Here is a 14957-nt window from a genome sequence, read left to right as displayed (position 1 = left end):
GTCATAAAACAAGACAAGGGTTATTTACAGATGTTAAGTCAGATAAGCATAGTACAGGAGGGTAAGGCAAAGGGCAGGCAGCAGACAAGAGTGGTCACAAACAATCCGAGGTCAGGGCAGGCAGAGTTCAGGCAAGAGTCAGGTTTCAGACCAGGTCGCTATTAACATAAACCAACTTAAAGGACGCACCCAAGCACACTGTGTTCACAGAGGCTTATAGCGGGCAATGGTGTTCAGGACAGGTTCTCCTTAAATGGCCAGAGTGACCAATGACCTTGTGCCACCTGGCGCCATTTGATAGGAGAGTAATCGGCAACAGGCAATTCAAACTAACTATGTCCCGCCCCGCGGCAAGGAAGCCGAGTGCCACACCCTTGGGGGGTACAAGAGGCACGCCTGGTAGCGAGCGCACCTCTTCCCACAGCACCCCTGGGACGTGCCCTACTTTGCACCTCCACAGGAGTGCTGAGAACAGGACTTTCAATGATCACGTCCATAGAGATGCAAGGGATGCCGCCTGGCCGAACAGTAGTTTGGCTAGGACGGATCCCTCAGCCTGCAGAGAGAGACAGCGGCGTCTCCCTCTGCGGCTGGGATCCCCAGGGACGCCGCGGGCTCCCAGGACAGGTAAGTTCCTTACAATAATTATATATGTATCTAAATATATATATATATACATTAAATCCTCCCCAACTTTATTTTATTTATTTATTTTCTGTTTTCCGGTGTAAAAATCTAAAGGAACATATCAATCAATGATAATGAAATGTCCAATTGCAAAAAAAAACCTAACAGCCAATTTTGACAGACGGCGCAAGTGCTTATTGCAAGTGAATTTATATCACCTGTGTGCTTAAATTTGAGCATATATAAGGGTGTGGTTTAACTTGCTTTTTTCCTTTTTCTTTTCTTGGAGGGGCTGTTGTTTTGTGTGTTGTCCTAATTAATCTATGTTGCTGCATTTGATACTTTGCTTACCATTTAGCACAATAGCTTCTTTTTTATTTTTTTTACTTTGAATGTTTTATTCTCCATTTTGCAATTTTGAAGTCAATGGCAATGCTATGTTATTGTGTTTGTTGCCATATTGTTTGATTGCAAAATTCTGCCTTTATTACCACTTTTCAATGTTTGTCCTGCATAAATATTTTTTAGTCCAGTTTTCCGCCCTTGATAGGGCAAAAAAGTATTTTTCGAATGCAATATTTGTTGGGCCATTTTTTAACTATTTTGGCTTTACATGGAAGTGTGGGTTTACATGTGTTTTGTTTGTTCTTTTTAATTTTTTTGTCATTTAGAGTAAATTTTAGTGATGTGGTTTTTTTTTTTTGGTTTTGATGTGTTTTTATATTTTGTGACTTTTTAGCAAATGTTTCTTTTGAATAAAGTTGTTTCTAAAATGTTGTAGTTTGTTTTTTTGGGTTGTTGTTATGTGATCTCCTTTCCAATCTCCCAGGACACACAGTTTAAAAATACAATTGTAATTGTTTTTAAGCTGTTCCTTTCTCTGAATTATTTGTAGGGCTAAAAACAGCACAATTGTCTTGTTAAAACTCAGTTGTTTCATGTGCATAGTTGTGCGCCAAACTTCAGGAGCGTGTAGCTCATAGTTGTGCGCCACGGCGGACCCGCTACGTGAGCCTGAACTGTTTTATCAGTTGAAAAATGCACCGCACTTTTGCACAGTCCTCATTAAGGTAAGTTTGCATTTTTCTGGTGTATATTGCGTGTTTTGCTTCATATTGCACTCATGTATGTATAGACATGAGTGCACATAAAGCCAAACATGTATGTATGTATGCATTTAGATGTGTACATATACATAGAAAAGAGAAATTATAAGAAGAAATAGGCAAGGAGGGCTTTTTGGACCATATTGCTTCACTTTGAAAAGATTGCCTATTTGGTCCTATGATTTTGGATATCATGGGCTTGGCTACAAGCAACATTCATGGAGGATAATGCTTCTGGTTCAAAGAAGGAATCCACCTTTATATGTCTCCACTACCAAGCTGAGGTGAGTAAGTGAATTATATATAGTGGGACAAGATCTAAAATGCCATTCAAATCTTCAAAAACACCCTGAAGGGATGGAAAAGCAAGAAAATGTTTGGCACAGAGTGGATTTGGCCTTGGACGTTTGATATACTAGTACTATTTGTTTTGTGTTAACACCTAAATAATGCATACACTCCAGTATTTATGAGCATTAAGTTAAGCAACACCACATCTGTTCATTTCTAAGAGTGCCTGACCCTGCTTGTGAGCTTGGCAATCAATGTGCTATGATGTTGTGCTTGGCAACCTGGACCTCCTTCCATCACCATCAGGTGTGTTAGAATGAGTATGCAACTCAGCTGGACAACTAATTCACAACCAGTTTGGACAACAATTGGAAGTGTGTTTGTATACAATAGTGCTAAGATCAGGCAGCACAGCACAATGACAACAAACCTATAACACAACTACAAATGAACACAGGAGTTGTGTGGGGGCAAATCAACATGAGTGCAAATGTCAGACTATAAAAAAAGAAAGAAATAAAATCATGACAATTTATTCAGAAAAGGAATATGTACATAATGCATTCAAATACTAATATGGGACAAAGGCAACGAGGGGGGTCAAGTAGTAGTTTGGTGTGGAAACCATGCAGACATTTGTACTCAATACTTGTGGAAAAAATGACAAAACATTGCTGAAGAATTGCTAAATTACAGAAACTTGGCATTACAAACTGGGCACGAAATCAACAGTAGCTACAGCTTCTACACTGTCTATATAGGTGATGGCCTTAACCACTAATGTCGTCTTTGCTCCTTCTCAGGGCCCACTGCCTCCTCCTCCCAGTACCCAGGTGGATGCCAGTTAATGCCATCCACACTTTTCAGGGCCCACCGCCTCCTCCTTCTGCTGGTACTGATGCTGCTGCCTACCCAGTACCCAACTCTACATGTCAGATACCAATGCCGTCCACACTTGGTCTCAGCGCCCGTCGCCTCCTCCTCCTGCTGGTAATGCTGCAGCCTGCCCAGTAACCAAATCTGGATGCCAGTTACTAATGTCGTCCACACTTCATCTCAGGGCCCACTGCCTTCCACTCATTCTGGTACTGCTGCTGCCTGCCCAGTACCCAACTCTAGATGCCAATTACTATTGTCGTCCACACTCTGTCTCAGGGCCTAATGACTCCTCCTCCTGCTGTTACTTCTGCTGCCTGCCCAGTACCCAACTCTAGATACCAGTCCCTAAAGCCGTCCACACTCCATCTCTAGGCCTAATGCCTCCTCCTCATGCTGTTACTGCTGCCGCCTGCCCAGTGCCCAACTCTTGATGCCAATTACTAATGTCGTCCAAACTCCGTCTGAGGGCTAAATGCCTCCTCCTCATGCTGTTACTGCTGGTGCCTGCCGAGTACCCAACTCTAGATGCCAGTTCCTAATGCCGTCTAAACTTCGTCTCAGAGCCCACCGCCTCCTCCTACTGCTGTTACTGATCCTGCCTCCTACCCAGTACCCTACTCTAGATGCCAGTTACTAATGTCATCCACACTTTGTCTCAGAGCCCATCACCTCTTCCTCCTTCTGTTACTGCTGCTGCCTGCCCAGTAACCCATACCCAGCTGTAGATGCCAGTTAACAATATTGTCTATGCCGCATTTTACAAAGTTACACCTAGCAGATAGAAAAAGGCAGTCCCCTACACAGCAATGTCTCCAGTAGCTACAGCTTCTACACTGTCCATGTAGGTGATGGCCTCAGTCTTTAATGCAGTCCTTGATCCATCTCAGGGCTTACCCCCTCCTCCTCCTCATGCTGTTATTGCTGCTGCCTTCCCAGTACCCAGCTCTGGACGCCGGTTAACAATGCCGTACACACTTCATCTCAGAGCCCACCGCCTCCTCCTCCTACTGTTAATGCTTCTGCCTGTCCAGTACCCAGCTATAGATGCTGCCACTTACAAATGCTGTCCACACTTCATCTCAGGGCCTAACGCCTCCTCCCAATGCAGTTACTTCTGCTGCCTGCCCAGTACCCAGTACCCAGCTGTAGATGCCAGTTAACAATGCTGTCCATGCCGCATTTTACAAAGTTACAGCTAGCAGAAAGCAAAAGGCAGTCCCCTACACAGCAATGTCTCCAGTAACTACAGCTTCTACACTGTCCATATAGGTGATGGCCTCAACCACTAATGCCGTCCTTGCTCCATCTCAGGGTCCACCGCCTCCTCCTCCCAGTACCCAGCTCTAGAAGCGAGTTAACAATGCCATCCACACTTCTCAGTGCCCACCGCCTACTCTTCCTGCTCTTACTGCTGCCGCATGACCACTGCCCAATACCCAGCTCTAGATGCCAGACTAGACTCAAGCTCAACAGGGTCCCAGAGTCCTGGGAGACTCCATTCAAAGATCCATCAACAAAGATCTTGTGAAAATACAGTAGAATGATGAGTTTCGGACTGAGAACCAGCTGAAAGGGAAGGATGAGATGTCATTTGCAAACAACACGTTGGGGGATCTCTGGGTGAAATGCACAATGGCATAATTTACTGCGAAGTGCGTCATTACAGAACTGACCACCATCTTGTACGGTTCTATTTCCTGACCCGTGTCCCTTCAGAGTACATAGAGAGCGTGCTGACCGACTCCGAACATGGACCTCAGCCCGATGTTGTCATCATCAACTCGTGTATATAGGATATTATCAGGTATCATGAGCAATAACTGCAAATGTACAAAATCAACCTGAACTGCCTGTTTATTCAGCTCACCGAGGTGCTGAGCCCCAAATGTCTGGTGATATGCAACATGGCCATGCCTGTTGGATTTAAAGCTGGTGAAGTGCTAGAGCACCCAATTCCTAATGTGCGCTGGGACATCATAGAAGGGAATTTCTATAGTGCCACTCTGGTAGATTTGCACCAACTTGATGTGATTGACATGCACTTCCACATCCGCTTCGAGCTGCGCTCCAGGGTTAAAGATGCCACCCACTTGAATCAGCTGACTCATCGGAAGTATACCTGCATCCTGATGGCTCATATTGATCAAGCCTGGGGCGTGCAGCAGGAACAGCAAAAAGGGGAGGCGGTGGGCTCTAAAATGGAGCGTGGACAGCATTGGTAACTGGCATCCAGAGCTGGGCTCTGGGCAGGCGGTAGCAGTAACAGCTTGAGGAAGAGGTGGTGGGCCCTGAGACGGAGCAAGGACAGCATTAGGGGTTGAGGCCATCACCTGTATGCACAGTTTAGAAGCTCTAGCTATTGGAGACATGAATGGATGAACGAGATTCCAATCTGTCCCTACCTACTATGTAGCGAAACCACATGAAAGGGAACGGGCTTGGCGGAATCAGCAGGGAAAGAAGACCCTGTTGAGCTTGGGTCTAGTCTGGCGGCAGCAGTAAGAGCAGGAGGAGTAACACAGCCATCCACACTCCTTCTCGGGGCCCACCGCCACTGTAGGGACAGTGGAATCTCATTCATCTATTCATGTCCCCTCAGGGACCTCTGCCTGTACTCTGAAGCCTGTGTACGGCTTGTAACAGAGCGGTGAAACCTGGTGGCTAATTTTTGGACCGGAGGAACCCCTCGTGGTCCGCTCTGCCTCCACTCGGAGGCCTCATAAAATGGCGTTGCCAGCAACATAAAAAAGCCTTCCTTATTTATTTTTTTTTTTACTTGTACAGTGTTGTGCAGAGCTGTGGGAGTCTTGACATGTCTTTTTAAATGTATTTATAGGCTGTAGAAGCTCTACACAGTCCCGAGAAACAACCCAAATTTTTCCCCCAAGTGACTTTAATGGAGTTCGAATTTGACGTTCGTTCGCCCGAATAATTTTGCTTTATTAGAACGAATAGCGGTCGAATCGAATAGTGACATATTCAACCAAACCTTTCGAGCATTATCTGCCTGCAGATTTCGATAGCTCTCTTCCTACTATATGAGTGGGTGGCTGTTCTTCCTTCCCCCCTTTTGTTTTTTGTTTTTGTTCTTTTTTGCTGGTGCACGATTGGAAACATTATAGTCCTATCTTATGGTATTCGGTTCTTTCTCTTTCCACTCCTTCTCTTTCTTTTCCTTATATTTCTGTCTTGTCTGGTTATTATTGTTCAATATGAAGTGCCTTTTTTAGTGTATGGATAGATATTCTGTTGTAGGAGGAAATGTTTATTATCGGGTTTGTGTACATATGTCTTTTTCCTACCATGCGAAATCCTCAGATCCTATACTACTTGTTTTGCATCACTCTCTGATATACAAGCCTTTTTGGCTCCAGTAGGCAGGTAAAGGTTCTGCTGTGTTCATGGTTTGTTTGTTTGTACTGGTATTTCTATTTTTCATGTTCAGTGTTTATGTATTTTGAAAAACTCAATAAAAACTTATTGAAAGAAAAAAAACAAAACAAAACACGGTGCTTCATGAAAACTAATGCCAAACACTTAAGGTTTAGATCTACTTTATAAATAATTTAACTGTGTAAGTGTATGTAAGACATAATAACCTGAGAGGTGTATGCCTTTATGTTAGTGAGACAAAAAACAAACATGAAATTACTGCCACAGACAGGATAAGTATGCTAGGAGTCCTGATCAATTTGTTTGTATAATAACAGTAGTCCTACAATTCTACCATTGTTTCTTTTGTATAACGCTGTAGTCAGTAAATGACTATATTAACCCATTAATGGAGAAAATGTCACTATCTGAGATATATAGCTATCAGCTAAACTTATCTAACACTGGATAGTGTCCTATACAGGGTCATACTACGACATAGTTACATGATAGTTACATAGTAGGTTAGGTTTAAAAAAGACATAAGTCCATCAAGTTCAACCACTAAGGAAATAAACATATCCCAGATATAAAACCCTAAAAGACATAGTTGGTCCAGAGGAAGGCAAAAAAACCCTGATACACTTTGCTTCAACAGGGGGAAAAAATCTTTCCTGATTCCATGAGACAATCGGATGTTCCCTGGATCAACAGTCACTGTTATTTTTACTTTACAGCCCGAATACCCAGTTATATTCTGTGCTTCTAGAAAAACATTCAGTTTTTTCTTTAAGTAATCTATAGTAGTTGCTGAAACTACTTCCTGTGGGAGCTGATTCCACATTATCACAGACCTTACAGTGAAGAATCCCTACCTTCCGGAGCTTAAACTTCTTTTCCTCCAGACGCAAAGAGTGCTCTCTTGTTCTTTGTAATGATGTGAATAATGGGGAAGAGAGTTCACTATATGGACAGTTTATATATTTATACAGGGTGATCATATCCCCCTTAAACGTCTTTTCTCAAGGTAGAATAGATTCAGTTCAGCTAATCTCTCCTCATAGCTGAGCTCCTCCATTACTTTTATTAAATTAGTTGCCCCTCTCTGCAGTCTCTCCGATTCCACAATGTCCTTTTTGTGAACTGGTGCCCAAAACTGGACTGCATATTCCAGATGTGGTCTGACCAATGCTTTGTACAGGGGCAGCATTATGTCTCCATCTCTGCAGTCTATTCCTTTTTTAATACAATAAAGTAGTTTGCTAGCTTTAGATATTGCAGCTTGGCATTGCATGCTGTTATTAAGTCTATGATCTACCAGAACCCCCAGATCCTTTTCCTTTTTTGACTCCCCCAAATGTATTCCCCCTAGACAGTATGAAGCATGCATGTTGTTAGTCCCAAGTGCATAAATTACATTTATCTATAATAAATGTCATTTGCCACTTCGCTGCCCAATCAAACAGTACATCTAGGTCTGCTTGTAGATTATAGACATCCTATATGGACCTAATTCCATTACATATTTTGGTGTTTTAATCCCAAACTCTATATTATTTATAAAGATGTTAAACAGTAAAGGTCCCAACACTGAACCCTGGGGTACACCACTAATAATCTTAGACCATTCAAAGTATGAATCAATAATTACAACTATCTGGGTGCGATCTTTAGGCCAGTTCTCTATCCATTTACAGATTGACTTTTCTAAACCTATCGACCCTAACTTGCATATTAACCGTCTGTGTGGTACAGTGTCAAATGCTTTAGCAAAGTCAAAGTACACTATATCAACTGCTATTCCACTGTCTACCTGTTTACTTACGTCTTCAAAAAAAGAGAGAACATTTGTTTGCCACCGTCTGTCTTTCTTGAAGCCATGCTGATTATCACTTATAATATTATTTTCTAGCAGGAACTCCCCTAATGTGGTTCTTTATCAAACTCTCTAAGACTTTTTTTATGGACGTTAAACTAACGGGTCTGTAGTTACCTGGTAATGACTTTGCTCCCTTTTTGAACATAGGAAACACATTGGCTATACGCCAATCCATTGGTACCTTGTCAGTGACTAAAGAGTCTCTAAAAATTTGAAATAATGGCTTTTTAAATAACTGACCTCAGCTCATTGAGGACACATGGATGTAATCCATCAGGTCCTGGTGCTTTGTCAACCTTTTTCCCAGCCGTTTCTAAATCATATCAATTCTGAGCCATTGTGACTCATTTAGGGCACTGACATTGCTGTTATGAATTTGGACTTGAGCACTGCCATTTTCCTTGGTGTAAACAGAGCTAAAAAAAGTGTTTAGTAAATCTGCCTTGTCTTTATCCCCAGTTACCAACCCAGCGACATTGTTTAAGGGGCCTACATGCTCAGATCTGATCTTTTTGCTATTAATATATTTTTTAAAAATGGGGGGTTTGCCTTACTTTCCTTTGCAATTTGTCTTTCATTTTGAAGTTTTGCTTATTTTTTTTCTTTTTTACATATTTTTTTTTATATTCTTTATAGGTTTCAAATGATGAAGGTGATCCTTCATTTTTATTGTTTTGGAAAGCCCTTTTCTTGTTCCTTATGGCTTTTTTAACATCAGCTGTGAGCCATATAAGTTTAACTTTTAGCCTGTTTATTTAGGAATATTTATCTGCATAAATATTGAAATTTCATCCCCTATCAATGCATATAGATATTCAATAAAAGAAGGTTCATACACAAATGATAGCTAGTCACTCAAACAGTTTATTTAAGAAAACAAGGTGAAACAAAATACACAGCAATATTGTTTGATATTCAAACATAGGAACTTCAATCAATGATATAGATACAGCATAGGGTTATTAGTAGTAACCCCTGTAATAATCTAATAATGCTTAGTACACAATACAGTAATTACAAAATGGCAAAGTAATGCCGTAATACTATAGACACCCATAAGACTACAATCAGAAATATCTTATAGCTACCTGCTAAGAGGTTAATGGGTACCTCAGGAGCCAACTTCCTTCAGAAGAGGACTCCATACCAGCTTACCTCAGGAGACCCTCAGGAGACAAAGAGAGCAAGCAAGAGAGGAGAGCAAGAGATCTCAATTCTCTCAGTTCCCATTTTTTATAGTTAATTCCCATTAGCTAATATTGGGACTCTTGGATTGGTTAGTGGGTGTGTTCTGTACGATGACCATCAGTTGACACACACCCCACTAGATTGGTATTGGTTAATGTAATGTAATGGACCTCCCAACTAAATTTGATATAAGAATCTCTTGCTGGAATCTAAATTTAGGACAAGAGGTCCAGCTGGGTTATCAACCCAATCCATCTGTTTGAATATGCATCCATCTTCTCCTGACTCAGGCTTGATGGATTAATTGCCCCTTGAAGGCCCTACTAGTGATCTGTTCTTTCATCTGTTTGTTTGTTGTTCCTTGGCAAACCAAACCCTGTATCGGTATTTACTACCTCTTGTTATTCCTGTGAAGTCCTTAAATTAGAGACCCTCTAGGAGGGCCAGAGACCAATACAAAGATAAAACAGGTTTATTGTTTAAACATCACATTCCTAGCCCCGCATTCCTGTATTGTTTCATGCTACTTAGATACAGTCTATCTATTGGGATATCTCCTACAGTGTACTATATACATACCCTGTTTCCCCGATGATAAGACTCTGTCTTATTTTTTTTTTGAAGGCCAAAATATGCTCTAGGGCTTATTTTCAGGGGGATGCCTTATTTACCCATGAAGAAGACTACAGTACACAGTGGAAACACGGTATATCCCCGGTGTATATATACACCTCTAAATACATATACATATTTATTTACATATTCATAAACAATTTTTGGGTGCAACAAGCTTCTTAAACTTATTGACCATTGGAATAAAATTTTTAGTTTGCTTTTGTAGAAAAGACTTGAAACATTCCAAACAAAACTGTCTCCCAGTCCAAGTCACAGAGAACCGCCCTTAATAATGGAAAATTTTCTCTCTTAAAATTAAATGTTTTTATCTTTCCTGTTTTTGCTTCCTGTTTACAGCTTACATTAAATGAAATCATATTATGGTCACTGCTACCCAGATTCTCTTTTATTTGCACATGTTATAAGCTCTGCATTGTTAGAAAGAACTAGGTCCAGCAGAGTATCATTTCTAGTTGGGGCTTCCATAAACTTACCATAAAATGATCTTGTATTAAATTCACAAATTTCCTCCCTTTTGCTGTTACTGTAGTGCCATTACTTCAGTCAATGTCAGGGGAGTTGAAATCTCCCATGATTAGAACACTTCCACTTTGTGCTGCTTTTTCTAGTAGTTCTTCTTCTTTTTCTAGTAGTGCTAGTAGTTGATTTTTCTATTTTTTTGTGTGTTATTCAACCCCACATTCAACTCCACCCATAATGCCTCAACCTCATCGCTTGTTCCATCCACAATTTTTCCTCTCAAACCTAGACATGGGGGGCCCAACATAGGAAATGCATGTCAGGGACCACTTTACAATAGCTTGGAAATCTTACTATTTTTTGAGTCCTGTACATTTTAAAATGCTAATGTGCTAATGTGCTAAACCAGGGAGGATAGCTTAACATTAGTCTTTTCTTAAGAATTGTTAGCTCTGATACACACAGTGGGATGTGAATATCAATACACCCTGATTGATGCATGCCAACCCTGATCAATGGGCATTTATTAGCTGGATGCATTTCCATGTATACTAACCTAGGTAACGACTACATTTGCTGATAATCCATGATTGGGAGAATTAAAAAAAAAAGAGGGGATAACCAGGCTCGAGAGGACAGTTGCTTTTTTTATCTTAGATCCCAGCTTTTGACTTGTTTGAGCCAAAGTGGTACTATTGCGATTACTGGAAATGCTGTTGGCTGCAGTGGCAGTCAGTGAAGTGCCTTGTTGCACTGGCAGTGGGTGCAGTACACACATTGTTAGTGTTCACCAGGTAGCAGGTAGCATTGGTGGGGGGGGATCAATCCACCCATACACCTCTAATGTGGAAATGCACAGTTAACACATTTTCATTAACTGAGCCATGCACAGCCATGGTGGAAAAAATACTGTAAAATTGCCAAATGCTCACATTGATGCTGAGCAGACTTGTCAAAGCCAGGTCCTAATGCATAATTCTGGACATAGACAGATGAATAGATATTCCAGAATAATACTTTATTATTTTTCAAAAGGTTTAAATGATTTCACTGCAGGCTACACTGCTGTTCTATACTGCTTGTGTACTCTATCCCACAAGGATAAATGCACTTATAAAAGCACATTGGTGTGTACTGGCTGAGATTACTGAGATAATTGATTGCCTCTTCTGGCAAAATCTTTTTAGAAAGTTGAGTGCCAACGATTGGGCTTGGTTTATTTCCACCTTCAGGTGATTCGACACCTGAAGAGGAGGAGGGACTGTGAACTCTCCACATCATGCACACAGTGACAGTATACATAATGCACCTTGACCTGAGAGGAAAAAGGGACTAGCAGAGGAAGCCTCTCTGGGCTGACACCAACAAGGACAGGTAAGATCAATTGTCAATCGCTGTGATATTTCATGAGCAAGTGGAATTAACAGGTCAGTATACCAGAACTGGTAATTTTAACATAAGGTCTGCAGGGTGTATCACTCACAAATGTTTTAGGGAGATCTCTGTACTAGAATTTGCAAATCTGCCCAGCCACACTACTGAGAATGAAGCAAGGAGAATGAGGCTGAATGGTAGAGCTGGGACCTCTAAGGACCTCCCTTTCTTTATTCCTGGAGAATAAGACACCAGGGGATGATTTAATCCACCAAGGGGACCAATTGTACAGCAATCAAAATGTGCTTTTAAAAAAAAAAACAATAGAAGTCAGAAAAGTAAAAAAATTTACTTTTAGCTTTTTTGATAATTTTGCTTTGATTCGCATGATTCGCATAAAAATATATGGAATTGTTAAACTGTGCTTCCTGTTATTTTTCAATATCTATGTAAGTGATGCAAAAATTCTAGGTCTAGGGAGGTGTTAGACATACACTCCAGGACTCAAGACAAGTATAAAAACACCAATGCATGCATTTAGGTATCCTCAAAAGTATTTTAAGTGAAACTCGGGTAAATGGTACTTGCATTTATAGCAGTAGTGTGACACCTGGTCCGTACACCTGGCTGGCTGCCAGTCAAATTGGGAATGCCCTAGACTAGATAGATATCAGTGTGGTAACCATATCAGCCTCTTAATTCTTTCCTACAGTCAATTCACAGATTGGGGACAAGAATGTGACGAAGTTGTGTTACCGGGTGGAGAAAAGTCAGGTCACGCATTTGCTGTACAATCTGACAGGGCTGAGCAAGTCTTGGGGCTAGATGTATTGAAATACAGCCCCTTTAGGCAGGTAAAACTGTTTGATTTGGCGGCCAAGTGGCAAATTACATTTATTATGGATAAATGTAAAGTTATGCACTTGGGGGCTAATAACATGCATGCTTCATACTGTCTAGGGGGAATACATTTGGGAGAGTCAGAAATGGAAACGGATCTGGGGGTTCTGGTAGATCATAGACTTAATAACAGCATGCAATGCCAGGCTGCAATATCTAAAGCTAGTAAAGTACTTTCTTGTAATAAAAGAGGAATAGACTGCAGAGATGAAGACATATTCCTGCCCCTGTACAAAGCATTGGTCAGACCACATCTGGAATATGCAGTGCAGTTTTGGGCACCAGTTCACAAAAAGGACATTGTGGAATTGGAGAGAGTGCAGAGAAGGGTAACTAAATTATTAAAAGGAATTGAGGAGCTCAGCTATGAGGAGAGATTAGCTGAACTGAATCTATTCTCCCTTGAGAAGAAACGTTTAAGGGAGGATATGATCACCCTGTGTAAATATATAAATAGTCCATATAGAGAACTCTCTTCCCCATTATTTACTTTGAGATCATTACAAAGAACAAGAGGGCACTCTTTGCGTCTGGAGGAAAAGATGTTTAAGCTCCGGAAGGAAGGGATTCTTCACTGTAAGGTCTGTGAAAATGTGTAATCAGCTACCTCAGGAAGCAGTTTCAGCGAGTTCTTTGGAAAAAGCTGGATGTTTTTTAGAAGCACAGAATATAACTGGGTAATAAGGCTTTAAAGTAAAAATAACAGTGACTGTTGGTCCAGGGAACATCTGATTGCCTCATGGAATCAGAAAGGAATTTTTTCCCCTGTTGAAGCAAATTGTACCAGGGGTTTTTTTTGCCTTCCTCTGGACTAACTATGTCTTATAGGGTCTTATATCTTGGCTTGATGGACTTATGTCTTTTTTCAACCTAACCTACTATGTAACTATGTAACCATTTAAAACCCCTTCAGTGCTTATATTCCTTTTACAAGAATTGTACTGAGAATTTGCACAACAGGAAGTACAGATTAAAAACACATTAAAAGTTTTACAACCATTTCAATAAGGAGCATTTTTTTAATTATTTTTCACTTGTACAAAAAAAAGTTGATTCTTTAATTACCCCAATAAACATATCCAGCTGATATTAAACAGGCACATCTGCACTGAGTGTTACTCAGGAAGTAGGTGTCTGAGCATATACTGAGAGGACCATGACCAATGACCATTTTTAAAGTAAAGGGTTCAAAGGATAGAAAATTGTTGTACATTTCCCAAACAGAAACATGGACAGCACAGTGTAAATCCCATCTCCTTAGTTGAATCCCAGGGAAGAAAAAAAACTGCAAGCATTTATATAGGATGCAACCACCCAATGGAAACTTGAATTTTTTTGGGACACAGAATAAGCTGCAGAAATTGCAGTAGGGGCAAATGGAGCAGCAGGGGCCATTTGTTTTACATGATGTGAGTACAGTTTAGTTAAAATTTCAATATTATCTCATTTTTTCTCATTTCTGCTGTTGTTGTTTTACCATTCCACCATCAATCTACTTCCCTAGCAGAATACTGAAAATAGGACACTTTTGTTCTCTGTACAAGCAAAAGCTGTTCTCCAGCAGTGGGACACCATATACCCTGACTACTACTGAACTCTAGCTATGCTTGTTCTCCATGCTTATTAGAGCTCAGTAGCTGATACCTTGTGGAAGTAGTGTCAGACCAATGCAGAATGGTGTGATTAATTATTCCTCATCTTAAGTGTTTCACCAAGAAAGGGAAGTTTGAGGTGCAAAAGGAGCACTAATAAATAAAGAGGTTTTTATGCTTCTGACTACATAAACTATAAAAATTAAGTTAAAATTTGGTCCTAAAACACGGAAGACATTTGAAGTTGGCAGCAATTTTACCTTGGGCCCTTTACTTTACAGAATCCCTATTTGCCCTGTGCCCAGTATGTACCACTCCATATTTCTTCATCTTCTGTGTAATGTTGTTTCTCTCCTCTTCCAGGTCAATGCAGTGCAGAAATCATAAGGGCTTGGCAGTAGGATGTCTGATTGTTATCTCTGCTGTCTCTGGTGTAATCGCTCTCATACTCATCCTGGTGGACATCAAAAACATGTATCAACCATCACCTAACAAGGTAGGAGGATCCTCCAGGGAGGACAGGAGGAGCATCTATACCTGGCAGCCGAATTAAAGGGAAAGAAGAATGTAAAAATGTATTGAAAACAAAGTATAAATAAATTAAGTACAGAAAGGAATTGTGACAGATGATCCTGCACAGTGTAAAGTGGCTTC

General features: G+C 40.7%; 1 protein-coding gene across 1 annotated transcript in view; it reads left to right on the top strand.

Moving 5' to 3' along the window:
• The first annotated feature begins 11723 nt into the window (after positions 1-11723).
• ENTPD8 (ectonucleoside triphosphate diphosphohydrolase 8) overlaps positions 11724-14957 on the top strand; it is a 33172-nt gene continuing 29938 nt past the window's right edge. Inside the window, exons 1-2 of the mRNA XM_072431341.1 lie at positions 11724-11811; positions 14667-14799. Coding sequence (XP_072287442.1) covers positions 14671-14799 — 129 coding nt within the window. The 5' untranslated portion in view covers positions 11724-11811; positions 14667-14670. The remainder of the gene's footprint in view (positions 11812-14666; positions 14800-14957) is intronic.

The sequence above is a fragment of the Pyxicephalus adspersus genome, chromosome Z (genome assembly GCF_032062135.1).
Source record: "Pyxicephalus adspersus chromosome Z, UCB_Pads_2.0, whole genome shotgun sequence".
NCBI classification, from domain to species: Eukaryota; Metazoa; Chordata; class Amphibia; order Anura; family Pyxicephalidae; genus Pyxicephalus; species Pyxicephalus adspersus.
The sequence above is the reverse complement of the archived record's forward strand: the minus strand, read 5'-3'. Positions and strand labels throughout refer to the sequence as shown.